This window comes from Bufo gargarizans, chromosome 3 (assembly GCF_014858855.1).
Source record: "Bufo gargarizans isolate SCDJY-AF-19 chromosome 3, ASM1485885v1, whole genome shotgun sequence".
NCBI lineage: Eukaryota > Metazoa > Chordata > Amphibia > Anura > Bufonidae > Bufo > Bufo gargarizans.
The window spans coordinates 527,847,133-527,862,575 of NC_058082.1; the positions used below are offsets into that span (position 1 = coordinate 527,847,133).

The 15,443-nt window shown below is 44.5% G+C and overlaps 1 protein-coding gene across 4 annotated transcripts in view; it reads right to left on the reverse strand.

The window, feature by feature from the left end:
* Positions 1–887: 887 nt before the first annotated feature.
* The window catches only part of P2RY8 (P2Y receptor family member 8), a 56,053-nt gene continuing 41,497 nt past the window's right edge, over positions 888–15,443 (reverse strand). For all 4 annotated transcript variants that reach the window (XM_044287198.1, XM_044287196.1, XM_044287195.1 and 1 more), the window contains one exon: positions 888–2,472. In XM_044287198.1, coding sequence (XP_044143133.1) covers positions 1,346–2,425 — 1,080 coding nt within the window. In that variant the 5' untranslated portion in view covers positions 2,426–2,472 and the 3' untranslated portion in view covers positions 888–1,345. The remainder of the gene's footprint in view (positions 2,473–15,443) is intronic.

The following is a 15,443-nucleotide window of genomic DNA, read 5'->3' on the forward strand; positions in this document are numbered from 1 at the left end:
TTATGTATACTTTTTTCTTATTTATTTAAGTTTTACACAATAATAGCATTTTGAAAGAAAAGAAATTATGTTTAAGTGTCTCCACAGTCTGAGAGCCATAGCTTTTTTTTTTATTTTTTGACCGATTGTCTTAGTTATGGTCACATTTTGTACGATATGAGGTGACAGTTTGATTGGTACTATTTTAGGGAGCATATGCCTTTTTGATCACTTGGTGTTGCACTTTATGTGATGTTAGGTGACGGTGTTCACCTGAGGGGTTAGGTCATGTGATATTTTTATAGAGCTGGTAGTTACAGACGTGGCGATACCTAATACTGTATATATACTTTTTTTTTTTTTATTCCACTTTAACACAATATAGCATTTTTTAAACAAAAAATTTGTTTTTATGTCTCCATGTTCTGAGAGCTATAGTTTTTATTTTATTTTTTAAGCAATTTTCTTATGTAGGGGCTAATTTTTTGTGGTATGAGGTGATTGTTTTATTGGTACCATTTTGTGGGACATGCGCCGTTTTGATCACTTGGTGTTGCACTTTTTGTGATGTAAGGTGACAAAAATGGCTTTTTTTACATAGTTTTTATTTTATTTTTTATGGTATGTATCGGACGGGGTGGATCAAGTGATATATTTATAGAGCCGGACGTGCAATCAATACCAAACATGTCTATTTTATTTTATTTTATTATAAAACACTTTATTTTTTATTTTCCACTTTGTGTCCCCTATAAGGTCATACAATACCTCTAGGGGACATTTAATTTCACTTTTTTTTTTCTTTTCACTATTGATTTCTCCTGCCACTGGGGCTGACATAGTAGCCCCAGTTACAGGGGAAATACACCCCCCAGAGAGGCTGTACAGCAGTATACAGCACTGTACAGCATCAGTGCAGGGCTGATTGAGGTCTGTGGAAGACCCGACAGCTCCTGCACTCTCCTGGCCCCGGCAGTCACATGACCAGCGGACCAGGACAGGAAGCGCATAGCGTCCATTCAGAGATAAACGACCATGCACAGTTAAGCTTTTGCTTGTGATTTCAATAGAGAAAGAAAAGAATAATCTAGGAAGAGAAAGAAGAAGAAAATAAAAACTATGGTGGTGGCTTATCCCGTGGAGAACAAAAAATCTGGTGCTGACATTCAAAGTACCCAATCCTTCTCTCCCCAACATCATCTGTCAGAAAAGATTAGAGAGATACATTCACATTAGATTGTTGGCCAACACTGCTGAAAATGGTGAGTTTAGCTGATAATACTGCAATGTATATGAGGTCGTTTAGATGTGTATAAAAATAATGTTGCATTCCTTCAACCCTCATACAGTAAGAATACAATAACGTCTACATATCGCTAACCTGGTGGTTATTGTCAAATCTGTGGATGTTCCCATTTTCTAAGGCCTCACACTGTCCACTGGAAAAAGTCAGAGCGGAGAACAAGCTGCCTCGCCTAGTTCCAGACTTTTCAATGCTTCGTGATCTACAATTCAACAACTCTAAAGCCTTCTTCCGAAATTCTTTACAAGCAAAGTAATAAAGAAAAGGGTCCACACAACTGCTTAAACAACTCAAGGTAAGTGTCAGTTTGTAAGCATAGTAATAACTGTTTTGATAGAAGAGCCGAACAATTGTGTGCACCAGAAGGATTACATTGTTTGGTGCAAAGCAGGTGACAAACACTATAAGGACAAATATAGCAAGGTTGATAGATCTTCTTTCGTGACCTGTGCCGTTCCTGTTGGATGTCTGAATCAGTTTTCTAATTATACGGACATAACAAACCACAGTAATTATAGACGGAATTAAAAACAAAAGAAAGAAAAGTGAAATGATGAAAATTGCCCAGGATATAATATTTGGCAACATGCTCCATTTCAGTACATCAAAACATGTTGTGATGTTTAGATGCTTCACTTCATATGTTAGGTCTGTCGACTCCATAGGGATCAATACAATGAACAACAGCAGATAAATTAGAAGAATTGCTCCAATCGCGTACCTTTTTCTCCTCCATGTACTTGATTTCATTGGGTGGATAATGCCTAAGTATCGCTCCAAGCTGATCAACATGATTGTTAATATTGTACCATACATATTAACATAAAACATAATAGTCACCACATTGCAAAGCTCTTTCCCGAATATCCAGTTGTTCCCTTTCATATGGTAGTGTATTTGAAAGGGAAGAAATACAGCAAGTGCAAGGTCTGTAATGCTCAAGTTAATCATGAGGATTATTGAAGATGTGATGGGTTTAGAGTGAAATATCAAAATCCAAAGTGAAATTGCATTTCCAGGAATGCTTACTAAAGTCACCACTGAATATACAACTGGTAAAGCTACCAAGATGAGTTTGTTTTGAAGCATATCTAATGTCACATTGTCTGGGTGGGATTCATTTGGTAACGTGTACAAATCCATTGTGGTTTTGGTTTATGATCCTTTTAACCTGGTTTGGAAAAATACACCTGGAAGATAATAAAAAGGAAAATATGGAACATTAGGTAATTATATGAAATCAAGTGAGAAAAAAAAATGCTTGCAATCTATCACGGTCTAGCCAGAGTGCTTAAGTATCATTACAGCATCTACATGAAAGCATGGAACACCATCCAATAAGTATATCATCAATTATTAAGATACTTGTCTTCAGCTTGGGTTATAAGGTGCCTTTTTGCAATAAACATAGCTTGTGGCTTTAGTCCACTCAATATATGGTAATGTTGCATTTTGAGCTTTGGCTTTAGACCACTCTAAATACAGTAAAGTGGAATTTTGTGTCTTGTGCTTTGGCTTTAGACCACTCAATATAAGGCAGCGTTCTAAAGATGTGACTAGCTATTCAAAAGCCATTATTTGTCCTCAATTTGAAGGATGAATTTCTGTTCTTTAGATTATATGCATGTTCTGCCTACAGAGGAACCTAAGTGATGAATATCTACAAAAGGGCACAGAACATGATCAAGAACTGAAGACTCCTACTTTTTTTCAGAAATCTACAGAATACACCAATCTTATTAACACAACATTATATACTGGTTGCTTGAGGTGGCTTGAGGTTCCGCCAGAGAACAGCCTGCCAGAGCTGTCTGGATCCGGCGTTGTCAGATGTTACTGGAATGCCCATTGACTTTAGCAAATATGCCGGGATTCGGCCAGACAAATATTGTTGCATGCATTATGTCTGTCCAAATCCCGGTATATTTTCCGGGTAACAGCCAGATCTCTGCTGGACCCCATTATAGACAATGGGACCTGTAGGAATTTCGGTAAGGCTACTTTCACACTGTCGCCGGAACTGCCTGCCGGATCCTGCAAAATGTATGCCAACTGATGGCATTTGTAAGACAGGCTCCTGATCAGTCGGAAAAATGCCTGATCAGTCAGAAAAATGCATTGCAATACCGGATCCATCTTTCCAGTGTCATCCGGAAAAACAGATCCGGCATTTATTTTTTTCACATATTTTTTCGGTCTGCGTAGGAAGGACGGATCCGGCATTCTGGTATTTTGAATGCCAGATCCAGCACTAATACATTCCTATGGAAAAAAATGACAGCATTCAGGCAAGTGTTCAGCTTTTTGGGCCAGAGATAAAACTATAGCATGCTGCGATTTTATCTTTGTCCTGATCAGTCAAAAAGACTGAATTGAAGACATCCTGATGCATCCTGAACGGATTGCTCTCCAGTCAGAATGCATGGGGATAAAACTGATCAGTTCTTTTCCGGTATAGAGCCCCTAGGATGGAACTCTCTGCGGGAAAAGAAAAACGCTAGTTTGAAAGTACCCTAACGTCTGGCAATGCCGATTACATAGAGCTTCAGCAGGCTGTTCTCTGCTGGAACAGCCCGCTGGAACTACTGATGTAAATGTGAAACAGGCCTTATTTTCTTGTATTTTAACTTGTAAAATGTTATTCACTGTCTATCATGTTCTACAACTAACTAAAAAGAATTACAATTAGAATTACTAATGTTCATAGCCAGCAGCATAAAGAAAATTGTGGTGATCCAACCAGTACTGAGACATTTCCTGTAGTAGTAAATGCAGTAGATTGGCCAATTTTGTAACTGACAAACAAGTTTCATAATTTAGACTAGGGCTACATGGCAATTTGTGTCGCGCAACAAAAAAGTCATGCTACATTTCATGTAATGTATGTCTTTGATGTTGCAATGCAGTCACAAAAAATCCGGACAGGCTAGACTTTGCACGTCACACATATCTTTGTGTCTCGCTAATTTTCTAAGAGACGTTACCGTGTAGCCCTTAGCCTAAGCTGATGGATCTATGTCAGGGGTAGGCAACCTCCGGCACTCCAGCTGTTGTGAAACTACAACTCCCAGCATGCATACTTGTTCTGCTCTTCTAAGAACTCTCATAGAAATGAATGAAGCATGCTGGGAATTGTAGTTTCACAACAGCTGGAGTGCCGAAGGTTGCTGATCCCTGATCTATGTGGAACTTGACAAACATCTTCTAATGGTGACTGCACACATATACAAAACTAATAACAAGTGACAAGATCCCAACTACTACTCATAAAATGAAAATATGTTGCTTCAGCGAATATGATCTCTTATGTTAACTGAAATTTAGGGCTTTTTCGTTGAATAAGTAACAGGCTGGTTTCCATTATTCAGATGAATTTAACAGGTTTCATTAAAGGGTTTTTCCAAGACTTTAGTATTGATGACCTATCCTGGATAGGTCGTCAGTATCTGATCAGTGGGGGTCTGACACCCTGGACCCTCTCCAATCAGCTGTCTACCTCTGAATGAGTAAAGGCTGGAGCCTCAGTGCTAGCTTTCACCAATCAAATTCAAACACAGAAGTGAGTATAAGGTCACACGACAGGCCTACCAATTGTTAGCTTGTGGAGAAAGCTGTTAAATTATGTATTCTGAGATGGAATATTTATGAGTGCTGTGACTTATATGCAGGCAATATCCTTCTTGTATAGCAGAATACAGAGGCAGCAATCCTTGCCTCCACTCTCATAGCTGCCTGGGGAAGGGAAAGGGGGGGGGGGGGTCTCATTACATACATTACACTCTGATACTTACATATAGTACACATTGGTGAGTGCTCTTGTCAGGCTGCTTAACCATGATGGCATATCATAGGCAGGACTGCATCATTACCATCTGCTGTAGAGCAATGTAGTGTTTGGTGAGGGCTGGCCCCTTTACTCCCCTAGGCACCTCTGCAAGTGGAGGCAACCAGTCCTACTCACATTCTAGGACAGGTTGCTGATGGCCATTTTAAATAATTCCTGAAGAACTCCTTTGACAAATTAAGTAAACAGGTGTAAAAACTTTTCCAAAGTCCACTTAGCACCACCCAAACCAAGGTGGGCAGAAGAGAGTTCAGTAGGTGTGCAAATCAGGCCTTCGATTCCTTTTCCAATTTCCCTTTAAAATTGCACATCCAAATACATGTGTAAAAACGCTGACCAGAATACCAGACCCAGGGATTATCCTTCCTTCGGCTTCTTCCGGGACATGGTAAGCTCATGTCCAGTTCTGTGTTATATAGGTCGTTCAGAATCCACGTGTTTGAATATGCAATTTTAACGTTTTTTTTGTGAGTATGAGGAATAAAATGTTCCGCTTTTAAACTATCCTGGCAGTCTGTACTGTTTCCTTTTCTTGATCAAGCTAATTATCAGTCTAACCAATGAAACTTACTGGACGAGTAAAGTTAACATTTGATGAGTTATGCTGGATATTCGGAAGATCTTCTGATTCATTGCATTGTGCAGAAGAACAGTAAGTTGGAAAAGTGATTGAAGGACTGATTTAGACACCTGCTAACTCTCTTCTGCCCTCCTTGGTTTGGGTGGTGGTGAATGGACTCTGAATGTACAGTAATCCAATATCCCAAATGTGGTAGCCCTCAATTATTGTAGACTTCAAAATTTTACTTTCAAAAAGATTACAGAATTTTTGTAACTGCAAAACATCCTGTTTAGTCAGTAACAAATCTGTCCAAAAGATATGGAAATGGGGGGAAACAGCTACAGATTCTCAATGAAACGTCGGGGGGCAGCAGGGTGTGGCATCTGATTGGCTCCAAGCATAAAGTACAGATCTTACATTTTGTAATACTGTAGGTACACTTTAAATAGCAACACTCTAATATTTTAAATCTAAAACTAAATCTTCACTAACAGTAAGAAATGTAGGGTATTATTTGAGGTAAATCTAAAGTACTGAGGTACTGAATATCATGTTAGATTGCCCTGATAATGACAACTGAGGCTTTATTATATTCGTGCTACAGTTATAATGGAAAGTTTCTGGTAGATATTTTCTGACCTCTTCCGATATTTAAAAGCATCATGATAAATACAATTCTGAGATCATATATGTACTGTGTAAGCAATTTCCCTTCCTCTTCTAATCATAAAACAAGTTGTGATACACACATGCTTTCTTTTCATAGACTAGTTTCTGCATTGACCTTTATATGCGGTTTCATGCTGTAACATTGCGTAATGCTATAGCCACAGGAAGATACTGTAGCTGTGGTGATTTGGTCCCACTAGCCCATATCACACTCACTGAATAAGCCACTAGAATGTATTTTGCATTTATTAATTTTAGTTTACGCAAAATTAAATTAAACGATGATTTTTAACCATCACTGGCTGCATAACATCCCAAAATCGACTTTTCAGAAACTTGCCTTACAGAGTGTTTTCTCATATGTCTTATATATCAGTAACTACCGTAGAGGTCAACCATGTCACTGCTACTGAGCATGTGGTGAAAGGAGGCAGCAAACTGCTGCCTCCTGCACATACACAAAGTGTGTTTACCTGCCCCAACTCTAAGGAAAGCAGAGCTGTTTCCATCCAAATGAGTTAAAAAAAATCCATATACATTGAACGCCATCTACTGGAAGTAACAGAGAGCCAAAATAGGCACTGTGTCAGAGAAAAAAGCTCAAATGCTTAATAGATTTTAACAGGGTTGTCCAAGTTAAAATAAAAATTTGTTAAATAACCCAAAGTGAGCCTTTGACACTTTTCATTCCCTTTTAAGCCCTAAAGTTCCAGAACCTGTCACTGACCTCTGCGCTGGTGGCATGGCCACTTACTTCAGAGACAAGTTTGGCAGTATCCAGCAGGAAATAATCTCCCAGTCCCCAAATAATTTCAATCCTCCCTCCTATTCATCCACATGCTTTCTTTCCTCTTTTGACCCTATAAAAGAGGAAGAAGTCTTTAGGTTTCTCTCTTCTTCTAGACCCATGACATGTAGCAGTGATCCTATTCCATCACACCTCCTCCAGTTCCTCTCCCCGGCTGTTAGTACTCACCTAACTACAATTTTTAACCTCTCTCTCTCTTCTGGTATCTTTCCCTCCTCTTTTAAACACTCTGTTATAATCCCACTACTAAAGAAATCATCTCTTGACCCGACCTGTGCTGCTAACTACCGACCTGTTTCTAACCTCCCCTTCATCTCTAAACTCCTTGAATGTCTTGTCTACTCTCCATTAATAAGCTATCTCTTTGCAAACTCTCTTCTTGACCCCTTACAATCTGCTAAAGTGTCTAACGATCTCCTAACAGCAAAAATAAATGTTGATTATTCTCTATTGATTCTGCTGGATATCTCTGCAGCGTTTGATACTGTAGACCATAAACTCCTCCTCGCCATGCTCCACTCAATTGGCCTTAAGGACACTGCTCTCTCTTGGTTCTCTTCGTATCTCTCTGGCCACTCTTTTAGTGTTTCATTCACTGGCTCTTCTTCTCCTCCTCTTCCTCTTGATGTTGATGTTCCTCAGGGCTCAGTACTAGGTCCTCTACTCTTCTCCATCTATACAGCCCCCATCAGACAGACTATCAGCAGATTTGGCTTTCGATACCATCTCTATGCTGACGACACCCAACTATACACTTCATCCTCTGATATCACCCCTGCTTTAGTCCAAAATACCAGTAATTGTCTAGCAGCTGTCTCTAAAACCATGTCTTCTCGGTATCTAAAACTGAACTTCTTGTCTTTCCCCCATCTACTAACCCACCTAAATTTGATATTTCGTTTTTGTTCTGCAGCACTATAATAACTCCTGTGCAACATGCCTGCTGTCTTGGGGCCACATTTGACTCTGATCTTTCCTTTGTTCCTCATTTTCAATCACTTACACACTCTTGTCATCTGCACCTCAAGAATAGCATCAGAATCCGCCCTTTTCTTATGGTGTAAACGTCAAAAACTCTTGTTGTCTTGATTCATTCTAGTCTTGACTAGTGTTGAGACCGAATATTCGATTAGCGAATTTTAATCTCAAATATTAGCACTTCGCTAATTCGCAAATATTTTGAATATAGTTCTATATATTCGCTAATTCGAATATTCATTTTTCTTTTTTTAAAGTTGTTCCCACTTCCCAAAAGCAGTTCTTCTTACATGTCCAGGGGACTTCGTGCTCCTTGCCCGCTCCAGTCAGTGCCCGTTGGCGCGTCTGTTGTTAATAATGAATATGAATATAGCGCTATATTCTCTATATTCGTTAAATCAAGCAAGAAGCCAATAGGAAAGTTGTATGTAGACAGCTCTAAGTTGGATTTGCAATGCGAGAATATTATTTGCCAATTTTTTGCCATAAATAGAATACTGAGTCATTATTCTATTTATTGCAAAAAATAGGCAAAGTAATATTCTCGCATTGCGAATCCAACTTAGACCTGTCCATAGGCAACTTTAAAATATAAATAGATAAATAGAATAATAGAATAAAATAAATAAATAGAATAATAAAATAAATAAAGACGAATATTCGATTTTGACAAATATAAGACGAATATTCAATCAAATATGGCACCTCCTGCTCATCACTAGTCTTGACTACTGCAACGCATTACTAATCGGTCTCCCTCTCACTAAACTCTCCCCCCTTCAGTCTGTCCTAAATGCTGCAGCCAGGTTCATCTATCCATCCAACTGCTACAATGATGCTACTAGTCTGTGCCAGTCACTTCACTGGTTGCCCATCCACCACAGAATACAGTTCAAGCTTCTCACCCTCACCCACAAAGCTCTCCACAGTGCTGCACCTCCATATATCTCTTTCCTCATCTCCATCTACCACCCTACTCGTGCTCTCCGTTCTGTTAGCGACCTAAGATTAATAACCTCCATAATTCGTACCTCTCACTCCCATATTTAAGACTTTTCTCGAGCTGCACCTACTCTCTGGAATATGCCCAGAATATTAGGTCAATTCACAACTTCTCCACCTTCAAACGTGCCTTAAAAACACATCTTTTCAGGCAGGCTTATCAAGCTACCTAAAATGACTTTTCCCCGACTAAACCTCTCCCCCACCAACTCCTCTGGCCTAAGCACGATCCTCTAGCAGTCCCAAACCCGAAGCAGATCGGCCAGTACCACTCTTGTCAGTTCAATAATGGCTCGAATCCTACTTATCAAAATCAACTACCTTATGTGTCACCCCTAATTCCTCATAGATTGTAAGCTCCTGCGAGCAGGGCCCTGACTCCTAGTGTTTAAGTTGCATATTAGCCAGTTACTTTTGTTTTGTACTTGAACCCTATGAATTTGAAAAGTGCTGTGGAATATGGTGGCACTATATAAATAAATATTATAATTATTATTAAAACAAGTGTAAGAAGGAACAAGGAGCCGTCTTGACGGAAGATACGTGTCACCGAGGTTCCTGGCCTCGGTGAGGTAAGAACCAGGTTATTTCCTGAAGTGTCAGGTCTGTAGTGCAATCTGACACTTCAACTGTTAGAATGGCTGTAAAGCCAATCCGGACCGGTTCTTATTGGGAGCAGCCAAAGAGCAGGGTGGGTGGCTGTTCCCCACGGTTCCAGGCCGGGTTTTGGCTGGAATATAAAAAACCCAGCCAGCATGTTCAGGTGGTGGATTATCCTCCATGACAGAGGAGCTGAGGAGTCTGTGGTTTGGAGACACTGAGTTATCTGTTTGTGTGAGCCATAGGCTGGGGAAACAGGCCACTAAAGACTGCTGCGGACTCTGGGTGAAAATCATCTGCTGACCAGGTGACGTCTTTTTTGCACTGTGAACTTTGTGTGGTGTGAACAGGCACCAAAACTGAACACTTTCTTTTGGCTTGTTTTCTTGCTATGTGTGAATAAACACTGAACTTTGATTTAAACCTTGTTTTTGCCTCTGTACTGCGTCCGCTTACCCTGCCTACCAAAGCGAATCCCCACATTTGGTGTCGGATGCGGGCAAACGCAGTGAGGCAGGCCTGAAGGCCGAAAAGTTTTTGTTTATCCGGGCACAAGTGCATGTCCTACATTAAGCCGGCAAGGTTACGACCCGTATCCCCTGACAAAATGGAGGCGGTCGTGAAGGCCCTCGTGGAGGCTAACTTGCAGCAGCGGGAGGCTAACAAGCAGCAACAAGAAACGAACCAGCTGCTATTGCAACATGTGATGGCGTTGCAGGCGTCAGGAGCGTCCCAGAATGTCCACAATGCCCGGAAAGCTGTCCGTGCGGCGATTCCGAAGATGACCCCCTCGGATGACGTCGAGACCTATCTGGCGGTCTTCGAAAAAGTGGCCGTGAGGGAAAAGTTACCCCGAGACCAGTGGGCTGAGGTCGTTGCTCCGTTCCTGGCGTCCGGTCCCCAGCAAGTATTGTTTGATCTCCCCGATGATCAGGCGGCCGACTACCCGACAGTAAAAGGTGAGATCCTGGCGAGACTCGGGGTGAATGTATTGGTCCGGGCCCAGAGGGTGCATCAGTGGGAATTTAACCCGGCTGAACCCGCTAGACCACAATATTATGATCTGCTGCACCGTTTGCAAAAATGGCTGCAGCCGGACATGTTGACTCCCACTGCTATGTTGGATCGGCTGTTGGCGGATGTGTTTTGGAGGGCTTTGCCGTACCCTCTCCAGCACTGGATCGGCCAGGTGTCTCCGAATAATGCCCTGGAGATGGTCGACCTGGTGGAGCGCTATGAGGCCACTAAAAATCTACAGGGGGGTTCTTTTGGGAAGGGGCCAGTCAAACCCCGGAAAACTCCACCCCGGACCCGGCGGCCAGTGCCAGCTAGACCCGCCCGGGATGTACCCCCTGCCGACCCCAACCCGGTGGTCTGCTGGCGTTGTCAGGAGCCTGGACACATAAGGGCTGACTGTCCCCATCGGGGGGAACCCATGGACACCAACTATGGCTTCCGCCACTCATTATATGCCAGGATGTTGTGTGCCACAGGAACTTCAGAGACTATGGACAATAGCCACCTGTGCCAGGTGGAAGTGGGGGGCACTCTGGCGGTGGCTCTGCTGGATTCAGGGAGCCTGGTGTCCCTGGTAAGAGCTGCCCTGGTGCGGTCGGCTGAGTATACTGGCCGAAGAGTCGGTGTTGTTTGCATACATGGGGACTTAAAGGAGTATCCCACCGCCCTGGTCTCTCTGTCAATGGTGGCCGGCAGGTGGATGCATGAGGTGGCCGTCGCCACAAAGCTACCATATGAATTGATCATTGGGAGAGACTTCCCCGGGTTCCCGGCACTCTGGCCGGATACGAAAGTTACCCGGGAGACAGATGTACCCCTAGCAGAGTGGCCTGACTCAGGGGGGAGGCCAGAACCTTGGGAACCGGAGTCAGAAGGACCAGCAGTAGGGGTGACCGCCACTTCGGTGGAAGAGGGGGAGACAACCCCGTTAAGTGTGATGGTGGGAGACGTAGAGGATTTGCCGCCGGGTCCTGAGCTGGCAGACCTCAATGTCTCTAGGGATAATTTCGGTACAGCACAACACCAGGATCCGACTCTATCTCGAGCCTGGGAAAATGTGGTAGTAGTTGAGGGTGAGCCGCAACAACCGGGGGCCGAATCTATGTTCCCCCGTTTTGTGGTTCAACAGGAGATGCTGTACCGGGTAAATAAACTACGGGGTGAACATATTGAACAGCTGGTGGTGCCCCAGGCATATCGCAAGCTCGTGTTGAAATTAGCCCACCAACATGTTCTTGGGGGACACCTGGGCCAGCAGAAAACGCAGGACTGGATTTTACAGCGGTTTTACTGGCCCAGTGTGTTCAGAGAGGTAGAAGAGTTTTGCAAGTCTTGCCCAACCTGCCAGATAACCAGCCCCCAGCCACATTTCCGTAGTCCTCTGGTCCCTCTCCCGATTATTGAGGTTCCCTTCGAGCGGATCGCTATGGATCTTCTAGGCCCAGTACCGAAGTCAGCTAGAGGGCACCAGCACATCCTGGTCATCCTCGACTACGCCACGCGGTACCCGGAGGCGGTGCCACTGTGTCATACGTCAGCCAAACTCATAGCTAAGGAGTTAATTGAAATGTTTTCTAGAGTTGGTCTGCCTAAGGAGGTTCTAACTGACCAAGGGACCCCATTTATGTCCAAGGTCATGAGGGATCTCTGTAAGTTGCTCCAAATAAAACAGTTACGGACATCCGTGTATCATCCGCAAACGGATGGCCTGGTAGAGAGGTTTAACCAGATGTTAAAAAATATGCTGAAAAGAGTGGTGTCTAAGGATGGGAGGGACTGGGACCTTCTTCTGCCCTATCTCATGTTCGCAGTGCGAGAAGTGCCCCAGGCCTCTACTGGGTTCTCGCCCTTCGAACTACTATACGGCAGACACCCTCGTGGTTTATTAGACGTCGCCAAAGAGGCGTGGGAACAACAAACCACACCGCACAAAAGTGTAGTTGAGTATGTCACCCAGATGCAGGGACGGATGGAAACAGTGTTACCTCTGGTTAGGGAGCATATGGAGGCAGCGCAGCGAGCCCAGAGTAGGGTCTATAATCGGCAGGCTCGGGTCCGAAACTTTAACCCGGGTGATCGGGTGTTGGTTCTGGTACCAACGGTAGATAGTAAGTTCCTAGTTAGGTGGCAGGGGCCCTACGAGGTACTAGAAAAAATTGGACCAGTAGATTACAAAGTACACCGGCCAGGGAGGCGAAAGCCGGAGCAGGTGTACCATGTGAATCTGCTCAAGCCGTGGAAGGAAAGGGAAACCTGTACGGAAGACAGCCCACGACCAGGGTTCCTAGGGTTTTGGCCCCTCAGTCTGAAGCAGGGGAAGCGGCTGTCACAGTGAAAATTGCTGACAGCCTCTCCTCTAAACAGGCTCAGGAAGCCAGGGAGTTCATTAGTCGGAATACGGATGTGTTCTCAGACCTCCCTGGACGCACGTCCGTAATCCGACATGACATTGTCACTGAGCCTCAGGCGAAAGTCCGGTTAAAACCTTACCGGGTACCCGAGGCTAGGCGACAAGCCATCACGGAGGAAGTGCAGCTAATGCTCCAGCTGGGTGTCATCGAGGAGTCAAAAAGTGAGTGGGCCAGTCCGATAGTATTAATACCCAAGCCAGATGGGACATTGCGGTTTTGCGGACTTCCGCAAACTTAATGAGGTGTCCAAGTTTGACGCGTATCCCATGCCCCGAGTGGATGAGCTTATTGAAAAGTTGGGCCAAGCCCGGTATTTTTCTGTGTTGGACCTCACCAAAGGGTACTGGCAGGTACCCTTGACAGAGGCTGCCAAAGAAAAAACGGCTTTTGTCACGCCAGAGGGGCTGTATCAGTACAAGGTATTACCCTTTGGTCTACATGGCGCTCCCTTCACGTTTCAAAGGTTAATGGATATTGTACTCCGTCCACATCGTCGATACGCTTCAGCGTGCCTGGACGATATCGTTGTCCATAGCAACGACTGGGAAAGTCACTTACCTAAAGTCCAGGCTGTAGTGGACTCCCTTAGGAAGGCTGGCTTAACCGCTAACCCAAAAAAGTGCTCGATAGGGTTAGAAGAGACCAAGTACCTGGGGTATGTCATTGGGCGCGGAGTGATCAAACCTCAGGTGAACAAAATTGAGGCAATTAGGAATTGGCCCCGACCTGTCTCTACTCGGCAAGTAAAATCGTTCCTGGGTATGGTGGGGTACTATATGAGGTTTGTGTCCAATTTTGCTACAGTCGCCACACCATTGACAGGCCTTTTGAAGGGATGCAAGTCAGTGACGGTCCACTGGAATGAGCAGGCGGAAAAGGCTTTCTCCGCTTTGAAGTCGGCCCTGTGTGGGTCCCCGGTTTTGGTGACGCCCGACTTCAAAAGGGAGTTTAGAGTGCAGACCGATGCCTCTGAGGTAGGTCTCGGTGCTGTACTATCTCAAGATATTGACGGGGAGGAGCATCCCGTTGTCTTCCTCAGCCGGAAGCTCACCCCAGCCGAGACTAGGTACAGTATAGTGGAGAGAGAGTGCCTGGCCATCAAGTGGGCACTCAAGTCTCTCCGCTACTACCTTTTGGGGAGAAGGTTCCGTCTGGTGACCGACCACTCCCCTTTGAAATGGATGAGCCAGGCCAAAGAGAGGAATGCTCAGGTCACCAGGTGGTTCTTATCTTTGCAAAATTTTAAGTTTTCCGTGGAACACAGGGCAGGCAGGTTACAGGGAAACGCGGATGCCCTATCCCGCGTACACTGTCTGGCAAGTGTTCACCCCCTCAGGGTTGAACAAAGGGGGGAGGTATGTAAGAAGGAACAAGGAGCCGTCTTTGACGGAAGATACGTGTCACCGAGGTTCCTGGCCTCGGTGAGGTAAGAACCGGGTTTTTTCCTGAAGTGTCAGGTCTGTAGTGCAATCTGACACTTCAACTGTTAGAATGGCTGTAAAGCCAATCCGGGCCGGTTCTTATTGGGAGCAGCCAAAGAGCAGGGTGGGTGGCTGTTCCCCACGGTTCCAGGCCGGGTTTTGGCTGGAATATAAAAAACCTAGCCAGCATGTTCAGGTGGTGGATTATCCTCCATGACAGAGGAGCTGAGGAGTCTGTGGTTTGGAGACACTGAGTCATCTGTTTGTGTGAGCCATAGGCTGGGGAAACAGGCCACTAAAGACTGCTGCGGACTCTGGGTGAAAATCATCTGCTGACCAGGTGACGTCTTTTTTGCACTGTGAACTTTGTGTGGTGTGAACAGGCACCAAAACTGAACACTTTCTTTTGGCTTTTTTTCTTGCTATGTGTGAATAAACACTGAACTTTGATTTAAACCTTGTTTTTGCCTCTGTACTGCGTCCGCACCCTGCCTACCAAAGCGAATCCCCACACAAGTTATACTTATCAGTTCCAATCCAGTTCCAATTCTGATCTGTCCTGCTGCTGCCTTCTTAGGCTGCTTTCACACTAGCGTTCGGGTTTCCGTTCGTGAGCTCCGTTTGAAGGAGCTCACGAGCGGACCCGAACGCAGCCGTCCAGCCCTGATGCAGTCTGAATGGAGGCGGATCCGCTCAGACTGCATCAGTCTGGCGGCGTTCAGCCTCCGCTCCGCTCGCCTCCGCACGGACAGGCGGACAGCTGAACGCTGCTTGCAGCGTTCGGGTGTCCGCCTGGCCGTGCGGAGGCGTGCGGATCCGTCCAGACTTACAATGTAAGTCAATGGGGAC